This window comes from Musa acuminata, chromosome BXJ1-7 (genome assembly GCF_036884655.1).
Source record: "Musa acuminata AAA Group cultivar baxijiao chromosome BXJ1-7, Cavendish_Baxijiao_AAA, whole genome shotgun sequence".
Taxonomy (NCBI): Eukaryota; Viridiplantae; Streptophyta; class Magnoliopsida; order Zingiberales; family Musaceae; genus Musa; species Musa acuminata.
Window position 1 is genome coordinate 6,600,559 of NC_088333.1, and position 14,417 is coordinate 6,614,975.

General features: G+C 37.4%; 1 protein-coding gene across 3 annotated transcripts; it reads left to right on the forward strand.

The window, feature by feature from the left end:
• The first annotated feature begins 2,665 nt into the window (after nucleotides 1–2,665).
• On the forward strand, nucleotides 2,666–13,149 carry LOC135678499 (uncharacterized). 3 transcript variants are annotated; one of them, XM_065191380.1, is made up of 5 exons: nucleotides 2,666–2,876; nucleotides 2,971–5,521; nucleotides 8,184–9,959; nucleotides 11,890–12,142; nucleotides 12,219–13,149. In XM_065191380.1, the coding sequence occupies exons 2-5, from the start codon at nucleotides 3,113–3,115 to the stop codon at nucleotides 12,758–12,760; spliced, it is 4,980 nt and encodes a 1,659-aa protein (XP_065047452.1). In that variant the 5' UTR covers nucleotides 2,666–2,876; nucleotides 2,971–3,112; the 3' UTR covers nucleotides 12,761–13,149. The 3 variants fall into 3 exon arrangements, with proteins under 3 accessions (XP_065047452.1, XP_065047454.1, XP_065047453.1); XM_065191382.1 differs by having other exon boundaries at nucleotides 12,222–13,149; XM_065191381.1 differs by having other exon boundaries at nucleotides 2,666–5,521.
• Nucleotides 13,150–14,417: the final 1,268 nt, after the last annotated feature.

Sequence of the window (14,417 nt, forward strand, 5' to 3'; positions counted from 1 at the left end):
TCTTTCTCAAACGACGGTTTGGGACCCACCACATGCAAATGTAGATGGTCCACATCCACATTATCATGATGTACCGCACGGCGATACGCGAAAGATTACCGATACTTCGTGCGGGGCCCGCTTTCTTGCGTCAGCCACGCACGAGGAGAAGGATCTGGGTTGGATGGTCGCTTGCTCACGAGGAAGAGTTTTGAGAGAGGAAATGACCAAAAACGGGACAAATTCTTAAAAAAATTATTTTTCCATATAATATTTTTTATTCTCTGTCATTTATTTTTTATATTATTCTTGATCTTTGTCCCATCGTGATAGTCACCCAGATATCATATCAAGTTTATATTTATTGTGCTTATCTCATCACTTTATATTACGGGTTATCTTTATCGTCAAATATCTTTATAACTATATTTGTTGCATCCGTTGTAACCATCACATCACTCTATGCTACGTATACTTTCACCACGATCATCAAGCCCTTATCACTGTGCTCATTGCTTCTATCCTATTGCCCTACTATAGTCCTTCATTGTTATTATTTTATCACTCTACACTATGGATTGTCTTCATCATTGTCCTTGTTGTCTATGCTCTTTTGTTTTGGTGGATACCTAAATTCATAAGGTCCTTATGTGTAGGGCTCTAGTCTACTCCTAAGAAACCTATAGTATCGACTACTTCCCTTTTAACCATATCAAAGGGATAAAGAGTAGAGAGGAGGGGGATGAGATGGCTATTGGTGGTGCAAGAGGGGATGAGGCATGCTTCCTCATTTGTGACCTGAGAGAGATGAGTAATATGATCAAGAGCACAATAAAGAGAGGAGGAACAGTAAAAATGATGATGACCATGCAAGGATGTATCTGATATTTATGACTACATTCGTAATAACCGAAAGAATAATAACAACATGGGTGGTGGGCAAACATGCAACCAGAGTTATTATTATATGTGATACAAAGAATGGAAGTAATGTGGTGTGGCTGAAGATGAGGCATGTGTTAGCATGCATAACAATGTATTACTCATGGCAAAACATCATGAAAGAGGCAATCTAAGTTATATCGCTTCCTTCAAACACCATTGTCTCGTCCAATCCATGTGTCGCGAATAGTTATCCCATCACCCTCCATCTTTGGAGGGGTGAGAGGGGCGATGTTGAGGGGAGTAGTCAACACCAACAATAGAGACTCTATAGGAAAAAGATTGAAGCTTTGTATAGAAGGTGGTGACCGGGCTGATAAAATAGAGATAACATAGTTAGACGATCATGATAAAACAGAGATGTGATGATTTTATCTTTTAAAAAATAAGAGGCATTCTAAAAATAAAAAAAGGACATTGGGAAAAAAAATTTAAGATTTAAAAACAAATAAATTACATGTAAAATTATCATATTAGGAAAAAAAATACTAATCATCTTTTTTATAATGAAAAGCCACAACTACAAGATATATTATAGGCTACTACTAATAATCATTATGACCATCGATATCAGTTATTTAACACCTAAAACAAACCACATTCATTTATCAAAATTGAGAGTTTGAATCATATATTTTTGACACATGAGACATTAGTATTTATTTGATAATAATGGTTAAAGTATCTCCATAAAATCTCATTGTAATGTTAATTCCTCCTTCCATCCAAAGGTCCAAAATTGCTGATTAAAAAATACGACTGTAAAGGTAAATTTATCCACGTTACATAATTAAGACTCACTAAGTATAAACCAATTTTTTTATTAAGAGTACTTAACAAGTCAAAAATATTCAAAATCAATCTAAAAGAGGGCGAAGATTAGATTCCCAGCAAGGAATCAAACTATTTAACACATTTGATCTCGAATTATTCCCAATGGATCACCTTCTTTAATGCTCATTTATTTTTTTCTACAGAAGTCATGTGTGACAATTCATTTTTAATGAGTTGTAACTCATATGCTGAGCAAAATGTGACTTAATTCGACTATATATATATATGTATATATATAAAACCAAATTCATATAAAGCTAATGACATTAGGATATAATAATGATAATTACAACTAAGTCTTTCATTTTTCAAATGATTGTTGAAATCACTACATGAATATTATCTCCGCCAGAGAGAATGAAGTTTCTTTTAGGATTTAAAGAGGACCAAAATTTGCCCCAACAGAAGCTACACTACCAAGCCGTGGACCACAAGCGAAAGTACCCCATTAAAGGAGGGCATGGGCCCCACCAAACTTATGTCGCATCGGAGAAGGCGGTGGAATGAAAGGTAAAATTTGGGCGTCGAAGGGAACGGGTGCCTATTTCCATCTCCCAATGGCACACTTCGTAAATTGATTTAAATGTATGATCATTTACGGTATGGATTCGACCGGCAAAAGTGAAAAGGTCGAGTCGTCGTCTTTTAGAAATTTCCAACCCTCATGACTCGTCACCTGAACGGTCCATATTCCCGCTAACGTTAGCTCGGATCCCACCCGTCCGTATCATCGATCTCATCGATCTCGGCCGTGCGTTTCTTCGCGATTGGTGCCGTTAGGTCCTCGGTCGTCACCATAAGAAATGTAGACCGTCCGATCGAGATCCTACGCTCAAATCAGTCCTGGTCCTTTTCCTTGTAGCTCGCTTTTTCTATTTCCCCATTTCCCTGTTTGCTTTTTTTGCTTATTGTTATTTTACGTTCGGAGCCATTACGTCTCCTGGAACGAAGAACCCTACGCCCGGTACTTTGTCCAGGGTTGATAAATCACCGTCGAGAACATTGATCGATCGGGCGATTCCTGCGGGCAGAAGGCGGGATTGGACTGAGAAATCGGTTTTCCCGTCGATTGCGGATCCGATCGATGGGAGATTTGGCTTGTATCGTCTTTCTTGGTACAGGTATGTTGTTTTGTCATCTCCGGCCTCGATTGCTTCGTTGTTGCCGGGTGATCGATGGGGCAATTGAGACTGCTTGACGATCTTTGTCGTTTAGGTTTGTTTTAGGAGTACATTTGGCGTCATGCGGTCGGAGTTATGCTTACGGATCCGAAATTGGGGCTTCGCTCTCCTCGTCATGTGATGGGTGATAACATTTGGGGGTTTCTGTTTCTTTCATTGGAACTCAGGAATCGTAGATGGAAATTAGCTTTGAGCGGGCTGAAACATCCGATATACCTACGAAGCCGAGTTCTTTGGATCTCCAGAGCATTTGCGTGAAGAATTCAAGGAGCTCTGATAGAAAATCCTGGACCGGGAAGGAGGTTTTGGTGTTGGAACAAGAATCCAGAGTTTTCAATAGGAAGCTTGGATCCGCGTTTGTGGAAGGAGGAGAATTTCTTTCAGAATCAAGAAGGAAACCAAGTAGAAAAGAGGCTTCTGTGAGCAGTCTCGAGCGTGGTTCTAAGAGGCAGCGCAACAGTTTAAATGTCTCAAGGCCAAAGCAAAACTATATTTCCTATGCTCAGAAGAGGGTCAAAACCACCAACACAAGTGATGCGACACTTAATCTGGATTGGTCAAGTGGGAATGAACAATATTTAGAAACTGATCTTTATTCACAGTTGTCCAAAAAGACAGATCATACATCTTCAAGTGGTGGAACCTCTAAAAACGAGAATTATTTGGGAGAAGATCTCTTTATCCCGAAGAGGCCTAGGGGTATCTTTAAGTGGAAAAAAGCTAAAGACCCTATTAGCTTGGGAATTCCAGTTGGTAACTCTAATCATGAGTGGATTAATACTGATACCCAGGACCAAAAATCATCGATTAGTGTAAATTTAAATTCACCAGTGTTGAATGACAAGCAGAAAAAGAAAGCTGATGATTTTGAGCCGAATGGGTTCAATAAAGATGATTCTGCTCCTTGCACTAGTGTTGAAAATGAGAGTCATTTTGAGGATGATGATAGAAAGGTTGGAATTAGAAGGAAGTTGAAGATGTCTGAACGGAATTGTACTGGGAATGATGCACCTCTGAGAGACAACTCTGAGGATTCAGTTGGGGATTCTCTGGATGATGATGAGGAGAACCTTGAAGAAAATGCTGCTAGAATGCTTTCTTCACGATTTGATCCAAATTGCACTGGTTTCTCTGGGAAGAGAACATGTGCAGCAGATCCGGTAGAAGGATCATCATTTTTGCAATCTGCCGGTGGTAGGTTGAAGGTCTTACAGGCTGAATCTTGTTCAGTAGATGCCAAAGGTCGGGTGCTTCGGCCAAGGAGGCACAATGGTAAAAGCTTTGCTAGGAAGCGTCGCCACTTTTATGAGGTTTGCTCAAGGGATATGGATCCCTATTGTGTCGTTAAGCAGAGGATCAGAGTATTCTGGCCTTTGGACAAAAGTTGGTACTTTGGCCTAGTCAAAGGTTATGATCCTGTAACTAGGTTGCATCATGTCAAATATGATGATCGTGATGAAGAGTGGATAAATCTCCAAAAGGAGAGATTCAAGCTGTTGCTTTTTCCAAGTGAAGTTTCCAGCAAGTTTAATTTTGGGAAACCAGGGTCCCAAGTAAGACAGAAGAAAATAGAAAAAAAGGTAGAAGCCACACAGAGCACTTACATAGGCAACCTCCTGGAATCAGAACCCATTATCTCATGGTTGACACGCGCAAATCACCAAGTTACATCCTCCTCTTCTAGTACCATAAAAAAGCATCTTAGAGTTCGTCCTTTGAAGGACATCAGGCCATCTGTGTTATCAGAGCCAAGGGAAAATATGTCAGTGAATCCGTTGGATAAGAATCTAAATAAATTATTTTCTAATTTCAATGAGTCAGACCAGGCATGTGATTGGAATATTAACAGTCTCTCTAAGCTAAAGAGGAGTATTGGCTGTGAAGGCAGGAAGTTACCTTATGTTTATTTTAGGAAACGGTTTCGCAGCAGAAAGGATATTTTGGACACTAAAGTGGCACACAACGTTGCTCCTGATGGCCCAGGTGGTTCAATGAGCATTTGTGCTTCCATTGCCAACAGCACAACAGCTATAGAGAGACTCAATATAATTTTGACATGGTTGGAATTCGGAGAAGTAATATTTGAGTCGAGCTTACCACCACAATGTTCTCTGGCACTTGCTTTTCAAAAAGAAAGCATTTGGCTCTGCCAATCCCTTTATATTCTGCATCATGCTCAACTAGTTTGTGCATGGCCTACTGTTCATATGGAGGTCTTTTATATTGATAATGTTCTTGGGTTGAAGTTTCTGTTATTTGAGGGTTGTTTAAGGCGTGCAGTCTCTCTTTTCTGTTTGATCATCACAACTGTTAATGGGCATATTGTGAAGAGTAATTTCACCGAGCCAGAAGTATCATGCTCATCAATTGGGCTTAGGATTTCAACTTTGCACAATTTAGGTGTAAAACTTCTTTTTGTTTTGAATACCTTCTTCAATATGGAGAGTTTAAAATGGAGGCATCTTGAAGATAAACTGAAAAATCATTGCACAAAGGAGGCATTAATAACGACTGAGTACACTTGTTCAAACATCCATGAGCTCCCTGGTGGTCAAATAGTCCACAGTTCGGATATGTCACTTGAGGTACTCATTTCTGTTTCTTACTGGGCTGCTTTGCTGACAAAATGTAGTTGTTCTTAATGTTCTATGTAATTCATTTTACTCTTCTTGTGTGTAGAAATTTGTTTTAGCATTTAGAATGACAATCTCTCTACTCAGTCCATATGAGCTTGGTGCTTCAGGTGATTAGAAATATTACATGATTTGAATTCCCTCTAGTGTTTAATCCTTATTTGCCCCTGACAAAGAGTATTAAGTGCACTTACAGAGGTTGTAAAGCATGTCTGGGACACTGTATTTAACATCTCTAGTTATGAGCCCTGCAAAGAATAGTTATCAGAACCAAACTAGTCATTGGCCTGGCCAAGCTTCAGTTCACTGGGTCACTAATTGGCCAGTAGGTCAGCTAGTGGAATTGCAGAATTTAATGAAACATATTAAATACACACACACACATATATAATTACTTTACCTGTTTTTTTCTCTTCTCGTCCTCTTCATCTTCTCCTTCTCCTTGATTTTCAACGGATAAACCCGGTTTAATACTGGATGGTAGAGCAGTAAAACCATTCACTTCTTGTACAACTGCTAAGGTTTTATCACAATACAGTAGCTATGGCAAACCAATTAACTCATTGATCTTTTGCACAACTCTTCTGAAGTAAACCTATATCTATTAAGTACTACACTTTAGAGGGATTCAAATGGGACTAGACAAAATTTACAGCTTCATGTTCGAGCTGCTCATGCAGGGAAGTAGGCCTTCTTAGCTCCATCTGTTCATCCATCATCCTTTTCTCCTTGTAGACGCAATATTGTTCCTCTCGTCCTCTTCTTTTTATTCCTCTGCTATCTTTTTACTTCTTTATCTCCTCATCCTTTCCTTATCCTTTTCTTCTCAGTGCGATCACCATTTTTTACAATTTTCCTTAATTTATTAAGTGGAATTACGATGAAGAATTTCTTGTATGCTCCCAATCATTTTCCAATTTGATTTTGGAAAGAAGGGAATTAATGCCTTTTTTAAATATTTAAAACTGGTCGGTTCATGCAAAACACGTTAATTCTTATTTTTAACTAAAATTCTGGTTGAGTTGGTTGGTTCATTCTGGTTTTTTCCCTGATATTTTAATGGGACTCGCTTCTCCAAGAGCCTGGTCATGTTTTTCCTGGTCAGAGTGATCAGTGCAGTCCATTTCTGATAAATATGCTGTCAAGTAAGCATGTTTCCTTTATGACATGAGGCTTTTTTCTCGTTAGAGATTATTCAAGGATTTAGTACATTCTGAAAGGAACAAAGAAATCCTGGTAACCTGTGGTGTCGATTGTCTGGATCTAGACAAAGTGTTTACTTATAAAGTGGTTGGATTGTCTACGAACTAAGTTTAACTTGTCACATTGTTCTAACAATGTGTGAGAAGTAGAATTGTTCTTCCTGGCTTGTGCATTATGTTGTTCTGCATGACTCCAAGCCAGATAATCCGATATATTATCTAGATGTCATAGCTTACCAAAATTAAATGACAGATATGTGTATGATTGCGAGGTATAATTCCGACCTTGTGAAAAGTTCCTATTTGCTTGTTTTAGGTTTAAATAAATATAAACATATTCTAAAATCGGAAAAATCATAATTGGAATAATTTGTAAATTAACTATTTCTGAAGAATACCTTGGACATGCTTTTAAGTCTGTTGGCTGGCTTTTGTAGTACTTAGACTTTCTTGTGCGTGTTATGGCATCACAATCTCAATGTTATTCAACTACACCTACATGCATTGTACTATGCTTTTGTCTTAGATCTAATAAGTAAATACTTTTTTAGTTCATCATTTGATTAGTCAGATCCATGAGCAACAAATTGAACTTGGCATATTCCTTGTATTGTTGTCTGGAAGGTGTAACTGCATATCTGGAATGTTTGTACCACAGAATTTTGAATTTTGATGGACTTTAGTTGTTTAATGCCTACTAATTCCTGTAATTAGTTAACTTATGTGTTATAGTGTTACACTACCTAATTTTGCATTTGGTGCAGTTCAAGACTTCAAGCACTGGAAATTTGTCATAAACATATTATAGTTGTTCTAGTAGTTTTATATTAGGCAAGCATCTAATTGGTAAGGAGCAATGCCCAGAACCTTAAAATTTTAGGCTCATATTTACTTGCCTGACTTCAAATACAATTTATGTTGTTTTAATTGAATAAGAATGAATTTTGCATATGCATCTGGTATACTTTTCTTGGTGCAATCATGAGAACAGCAAGGTATTATTTCACTCTAGGAACTTTATAATTGTTTTTACTGGTCCATCTTGGAAAATTATTGTGCCAGATGGGCGTGATGAAATATGAAATATTTGGGAAAACTGGATTTGTTGTTGGATTTAGGCAAATGAGTTTTGGACTTTCTATATTGATGTAGTTGATATCAGAATATACTGTGAGCTGTCTTTGCAATTATCCATTTGGTTCTCAAAGCCTGTGCAATAGTTGGTTTAGATAGTTTCTGATGTCTTTGCTCTTTCCTGGTGATTTTTAGGCAGTTAGAAAGGTTGCTTTTCTTTTATATAAAAGGCATTCTTTACATGTCACTCAATAAACTTGTATTTAAGCCAATATCTACTTCATCAATTAGTGAGTCTGGTTTGACCAATCTTTTATGTCCTTTTTCTTCTTTTGCAGAGATTCTGGGAAAGATCAATCCTGGTTCATAGGTCCAATCCGGAGAAATTGGTTGATACAAGTACAAATTCTGTTATTCACTATTTGGCTCAAGAACATGAGAAGCCTCTTCTATGTTCCCAATTTTTTGCTGCTGGGCCTTCATTTTCACTCAGTCTGCATCTGAATTTGCTGGTTGTGAAAGATACATCTTCCTTTTGTTCTGAAGACAACATTTTAGTATCTTCACAAAAACACACAGATAATAATGATAAATTGACAGCTAATGGCTGCTCTTCTGCTGAGGACCCATCTAAGCAAGCTGCAGAAACTCTTGATAACTCAGGGCCCTTGTTGAGCCAGGCAGCAGCAAGTCATGGAAGACCAAGCACAGATGCTTTGTGTGCTGAAAATGATGGTAATTTGAATGGATCCACTAAGAATTTTTTCACTAGTGAGGTTAATGTGATTCGAAATGCTGTAGGTGGTAGTGGTAATGGGGTGAAAAGCACTGGCGATGCGGGTGCTATTCAGTTTGGAAGATTTTCATGCAAGGCTGGAACATCACAATTTGTTGAGGTTTCCTGTTCTGAATATCCTAAAGGTTCCTCTCCAGACAAGTCCCTTGATAGAGGATGCAATTCTTGTATCAATACTGCAAACCTCAAGGCTCAATTGTTTGATGAAGTTGAGAATCATTCTCTTCATAAAGGATTGCTGATTGCTCACCCTGCATCTAACTTAGTCCTTGAAATGAATGCACACACGATACACAATCCAACTGCTCCGCGAAGCATGTGGCATCGCAATCGCCACACTTCACTTTCACGGACATTTATTCATCCTCCAAAATTTGGTTCGGAAGACCTTGTGGCAAATGGCCCTACTAGTCGCTGCAGGAGGCGTCGAACTCAGGTTTCATATTCACAGTTATCTGTAGGTTATGAACATTCTGCAAAACCCCAAAACAATCACCAGAAGGTACAACCTCATAGAAAAGTGAAGACTCTTCTTGCAAATATTTCATCAGATTGTTCTAGAAGTCCTCAAAATTATCTGGACTCAGTAGACTGTGCTGCTAATGTCCTTGTTACTCATGGTGACAAATGTTGGAGAGAATATGGAGCCAAGGTTCAACTTGACTGTGATGATAAGAAGAATTGGAGAATATGTGTAATGGTTTCAGGGGCTACCAAATATGTCTACAATGCACACCATGTTCTGCAGCCTGGATCCACAAATCGTTACACTCATGCAATGATGTGGAAAGGAGGAAAAGAATGGATGTTAGAATTCACTGACAGAAACCAGTGGTACATTTTCAAACAAATGCATGAAAAATGCTACAACCAGAATATTAGGGCTGCATCTATTAAGAACATTCCCATTCCAGGAGTTCACATGCTTTCAGATGGTGATGATGGTTACGTTGAAGTGCCTTTTGTGCGTGGTTCTTTGAAGTACTTTCGACAGATGGGAACTGAAGTTGACTTGGCCTTGGATTCATCTCGTGTGTTGTATGACGTTGACAGTGAAGATGAAAAATGGATATGCACAATGAGAGTTACTATGGATGCCATGGATGGTAAGATGCCTGAGGTTACAGAGGATATGTTTGAAAAGGTCATCGACATGTTTGAGAAACTTGCATATACCCTACAGTCCGAGGAGTTCACCAATGATGACATCGAAAGATACATGGCTGATGTTGGACCAGCAAACGTAGTCAAAGTTATTTATGAGTATTGGAGGCTGAAGAGAAAGAAGAAAGGTTTGCCTCTGATTCGGCAATTTCAGGTGAGATTTGATTAGTCTACATTCTTTATCGTTGTATTTTTTTTCTCTTATGAATAAATTCATGCATATGCTGGATTAAATCTACTGCCAGTGAGATGATTGCTTATTAGTTGTTTTAGACTGCATATGTTGTAGCCTTGTAGGTGTTAACATGACTGCTGCTTGCTTGAAGTCTAGTCCCCACAACTATTTTTGTTCACAGGTTTTCATTTTTGGCTTCAGACCCACTCATCGGTCAGATTTACCTAGTCCTGTTGTGATAAGGCATGCCTAATACCATGAAGTTTGCAGCTAATGTAAACTCTATGTCATTCACCAATTACTGTTAACAGTTGGAATTTTCATTTGCTTAGTATCTTTTTTATTGGGTGTCAAACTTTCAACTGGCAAAGTTAAACATTGAAACCAACAAATTGCTGTCAGTTCTATCTGAAGTGTAATCTTATATTTATCACTCATTTGGTTGGTCCAAGAATGCCAAAGAAGGAAGACAGACGGAGTGAGACATAACGAGGATGACCTATGTACACCATTCATCCAGGGCTTTCTTGGTCAGTTCACTGGCCCTCCCAATTTGATCTTCCATTTTCAGCATGACTCACCTGATCCATCACCTATAACACCTTTGCTGAGGGAGGAAGTCAAAGTCCAAAGAGTGGCAGCTAGCCATGGAATTGACTCCAATAGTAGATGTCAAGAAGGGGATAGGCAGTTAAGGTGCAGGACTTGTTGCTAGCTACTAGGAAAGCAACTTGCACACTAGCTAGGGGAAAGACATGTCATGCAGAAAACAGGCACTAAGAAGAAAGAATTCCATTGACACTTAAAAACTTTTTTCCCTATCCTCCTGCTATTTCAAAAATTCCCAAAAAACCTTCTTTTGATATTGAATACAAATCAAACTGCACCCAACCAACTCAACTCAAAAACAGGGGATAACTCAGAATCCAAGACGAGACTGCAAAAGCACTGATCCAATCATTCTGAATCCAAGATCACCTACTACAAACAAATCGACTACATTCGGACTGAGGAAGTCAAGGTGCATAAAAGAAAATGTAAATTGGGGGTGGCTGACAAAACAAGTTTTAGAACAAAACAGAAAGAAAAGCACCAAGAATGAAATCAGTACTTATCTTTTTCGACCCAAGGGGCCTGTTTAGAATAGAGTGAAATGACAAAAAGGCTGAAAGATAACTCTCTCTCATTAATATTACCAAGAAATGCAGAAATATAAAATCTACTTTCAAGGACTGCTACTCTATAACTCACTAATTTTTGCTATATCAGTAAAAATGCAAATTGTTGCTGTATGAGTAGGAATAGTGGCATCAAGGGTAATATGTTTGCCAGGAAAAGAAACCAGAAACAGGTCGAGTTGATTGTCTGCGACTTGTGTGGGATTGGCAATTAAAGAGATAATAAATAGAAATGGCTGTCGCCATGAAAAGGATAATCAGAACTCCAGGTTCAAATTTTTTTCCAGTGTAGTTATTCAGAAGCAGAATCTACCTGTATGATTGTTTTTTTTTTTTACATTTTTTAATAATTTTGAACATGATATGATTTTCATTTGTTCAATATTTTGTGAACCCTCAAGGATTTGAAACAACTATATCTTTGAGGACCAAAGCTCAGGTTTTAGTTGAAGAACCAAGTAAAATAGCAAGCATTGTTTACAAGGTTGCTAAAATAAAATAAATTGCTCAATTGTTCAACTCTCGTTTTTGATCTATGTAGTCATAATTTGCTTAATATAAATGGACTCTTTTGTTTGGAAGGTAAGAATGATTCTTACCTATGATTATGATCATCCCATGTATTGTGTATATAACAGTTTTATTTGAGGACCTTTCAAGTAAATAGAACACTTCTATTTTGGTACAAGGAAGCATTTAATATCTTATGTTCTCATTTCATGGCTTTTCAGCCTCCTCTGTGGGAATGTTACCAGCAGCAACTAAAGGAGTGGGAATCAAGCATGAACAAAATGCCTATCCAGCCTGAAGGTTGCCAGGACAAAGCATCTTCTCAGAAGAAACCACCTATTTTTGCCTTCTGTTTGAGACCACGAGGCTTGGAAATACCAAACAAAGGTTCAAAGCAGAGGTCTCATAAGAAGCTTATGTTCACTGGTCATCATAATGCTTTAATGAGAGATCAAGATGGTTCCAATACATTTGGTACTTCTATTAATTTTTCCATTTCTTTTGGTTCTTTGGTTTCTTTATTGATAATGTCTTACTGCTTTTGTGGCAGCAGGGAGAAAAATCGATGGAGTTTCAGTTGGTGAGGTTGCTATCTCCAGCTATGAATCTTCTGATTCTTATCATGGGCTTCAGTACCGATCTACCTTTTCACCAAGGGATACTGCAAGCACAGAATCTTTATATACTAATGATGGTTCAGAGAGATATCCAGAACCAAAGTTTTACAGAAATATTTCAAAAAAGATTGATGCGTTCCTATCCCCAAGGGATCCTCAAGAAACACCATTGTCATATAACCAAAGATCAAATAGAAATGGAATCAATAAACGGAGTTATGAATTTTGTGAATGGTCCAGCATAAAGCAATCTCAATGCACTGGATTTCAGAGACATCACACTGACATGGATGAGTTCAGGCTGCGCGATGCAACAACTGCAGCTCAGCATGCATTGAACATGGCTAGACTTAAAAGAGAGAAAGCACAGTGGTTGCTACACAAAGCGGATCTTGCGCTTCATAGAGCCACGGTTGCAATTATGACTGCAGAGGCAATAAAAGCATCTGAGAAGGATACTGTTGGTGATGGGTAATACGAGGAATCAAGGATATATTGGTCAGATATATGACAATTGATTTTTCATGTGTTTTATCAGTTTGCTGGATAAAAGCTTCTTTGGAGATTGGTTTTGGCATATTCGTCTTCGAGGGCCTCTGATTAGTGAATGTTTTGATGGATTCCAAGTGTTGTTGATATGGGAACCATGCAGAGACAGAAATGGGTTTTTTTGAGAATTTTGTTCAGCTGCTTCAGTTCAACTGTCAGCTTTCAAATGTAGTCTTCTCTAAAGGGGATTTCTTATCCCTCGAGATAGTTGTAGTTTTTTGTGCTAATCATGTACAGAACTTTTCTTTGTTCTTTTTACCTGTATTTCTGCAAATGTCTAATGAAGCGTTTCGTACCAAGTTCTTCAGTGCCTCACAGATTTACCTTGTTATTAGATTATTGGCAATCTGAGGAGTGTTGTGCGGCGATCATATCTACATGTAATAAATTAAATTATTTGGTATGAAAAATTATTTGGATTTTTTATGTTTATTTTTTTAAAAAGCAGATTTAAATTATGATATTTTAAAATAAGGGGGTGACTATTTGGTCCGGTCTTGCATGAGAGAAATTGGGAGGGGTTGATCTAAGCTACTTAATCAATTTTTTTGAAAATAATTTAAACCAATTGATCTTGAAACCAAGCTAGTTCCCCTTTGGTTCATGTTCTAAATTTATGGTGATAATTTTTTATAATTTTATAAATATTAATTAACTTTATATCTATTCATTGATTGAGATGAGGCTAATATATATATATATATATATATATATATATATATATATATATATATATATATATATATATATATAATGCATGTCTTTTTTATGCATAGATGAATGACTATGAATGAATAAACGTCATATATGATAATATACAAAAAAAAATTCTCTATCAAAGGTAAATATTTAATATCGATATAATGATTATTTTTAAGGATTAGTTCATATATAACGTTATATATATATATGAACTATTAGACATAATAGTTAAATGATTCTTTCATTCATTATTTAAAATTATGACGTATGTTAAGGAGTAAAGCATCTTGGTTTTTTGCGGAGTGCACTATTGATATCTAACCCATGCCAATATAATCAAACAATAATAATGAGAATGTTACATGCATCATAATTTTGTATGTTCTAATTATGCTATTGTGGTCAAAGTTTGTATCGTCCTAAGGTTACTCATTTATTTTATATAAAGTTTGATTATGGAGATTTATATTTTTGAAACTTCATTTAGGAGATACGTACTAAGAATCACTGTTGAAATAGTTTTTTTTAATCTTAATTTGCAAAGCAGCTTTGATACAGTGATAGATCAAAGAATCGGGTGGAAAAGACTTCTCTCCGCTTTCTTCGTTTCTTATGACGACGAATTGGTTAGAACTTACGATAGACGTCTTGGGTATCGTATGATTCATGGTGAACTCTTGATTTCTGATTACGTATGTTTCAGAGCCGTCTGTAAACAGTGAAACTTGGTTTGCAAGTTCGAGTACCATCACCTTCTAAAGCCACAAGCCCCGTGGCTCATGTTGTTCGGTGATAACAGTTCCACCTTCAAGTTCTTCTCTATTATCGAGAAGAAGATTATAAATTCAATGCCCACAACCCATGATCCGTGAAAGGATTTA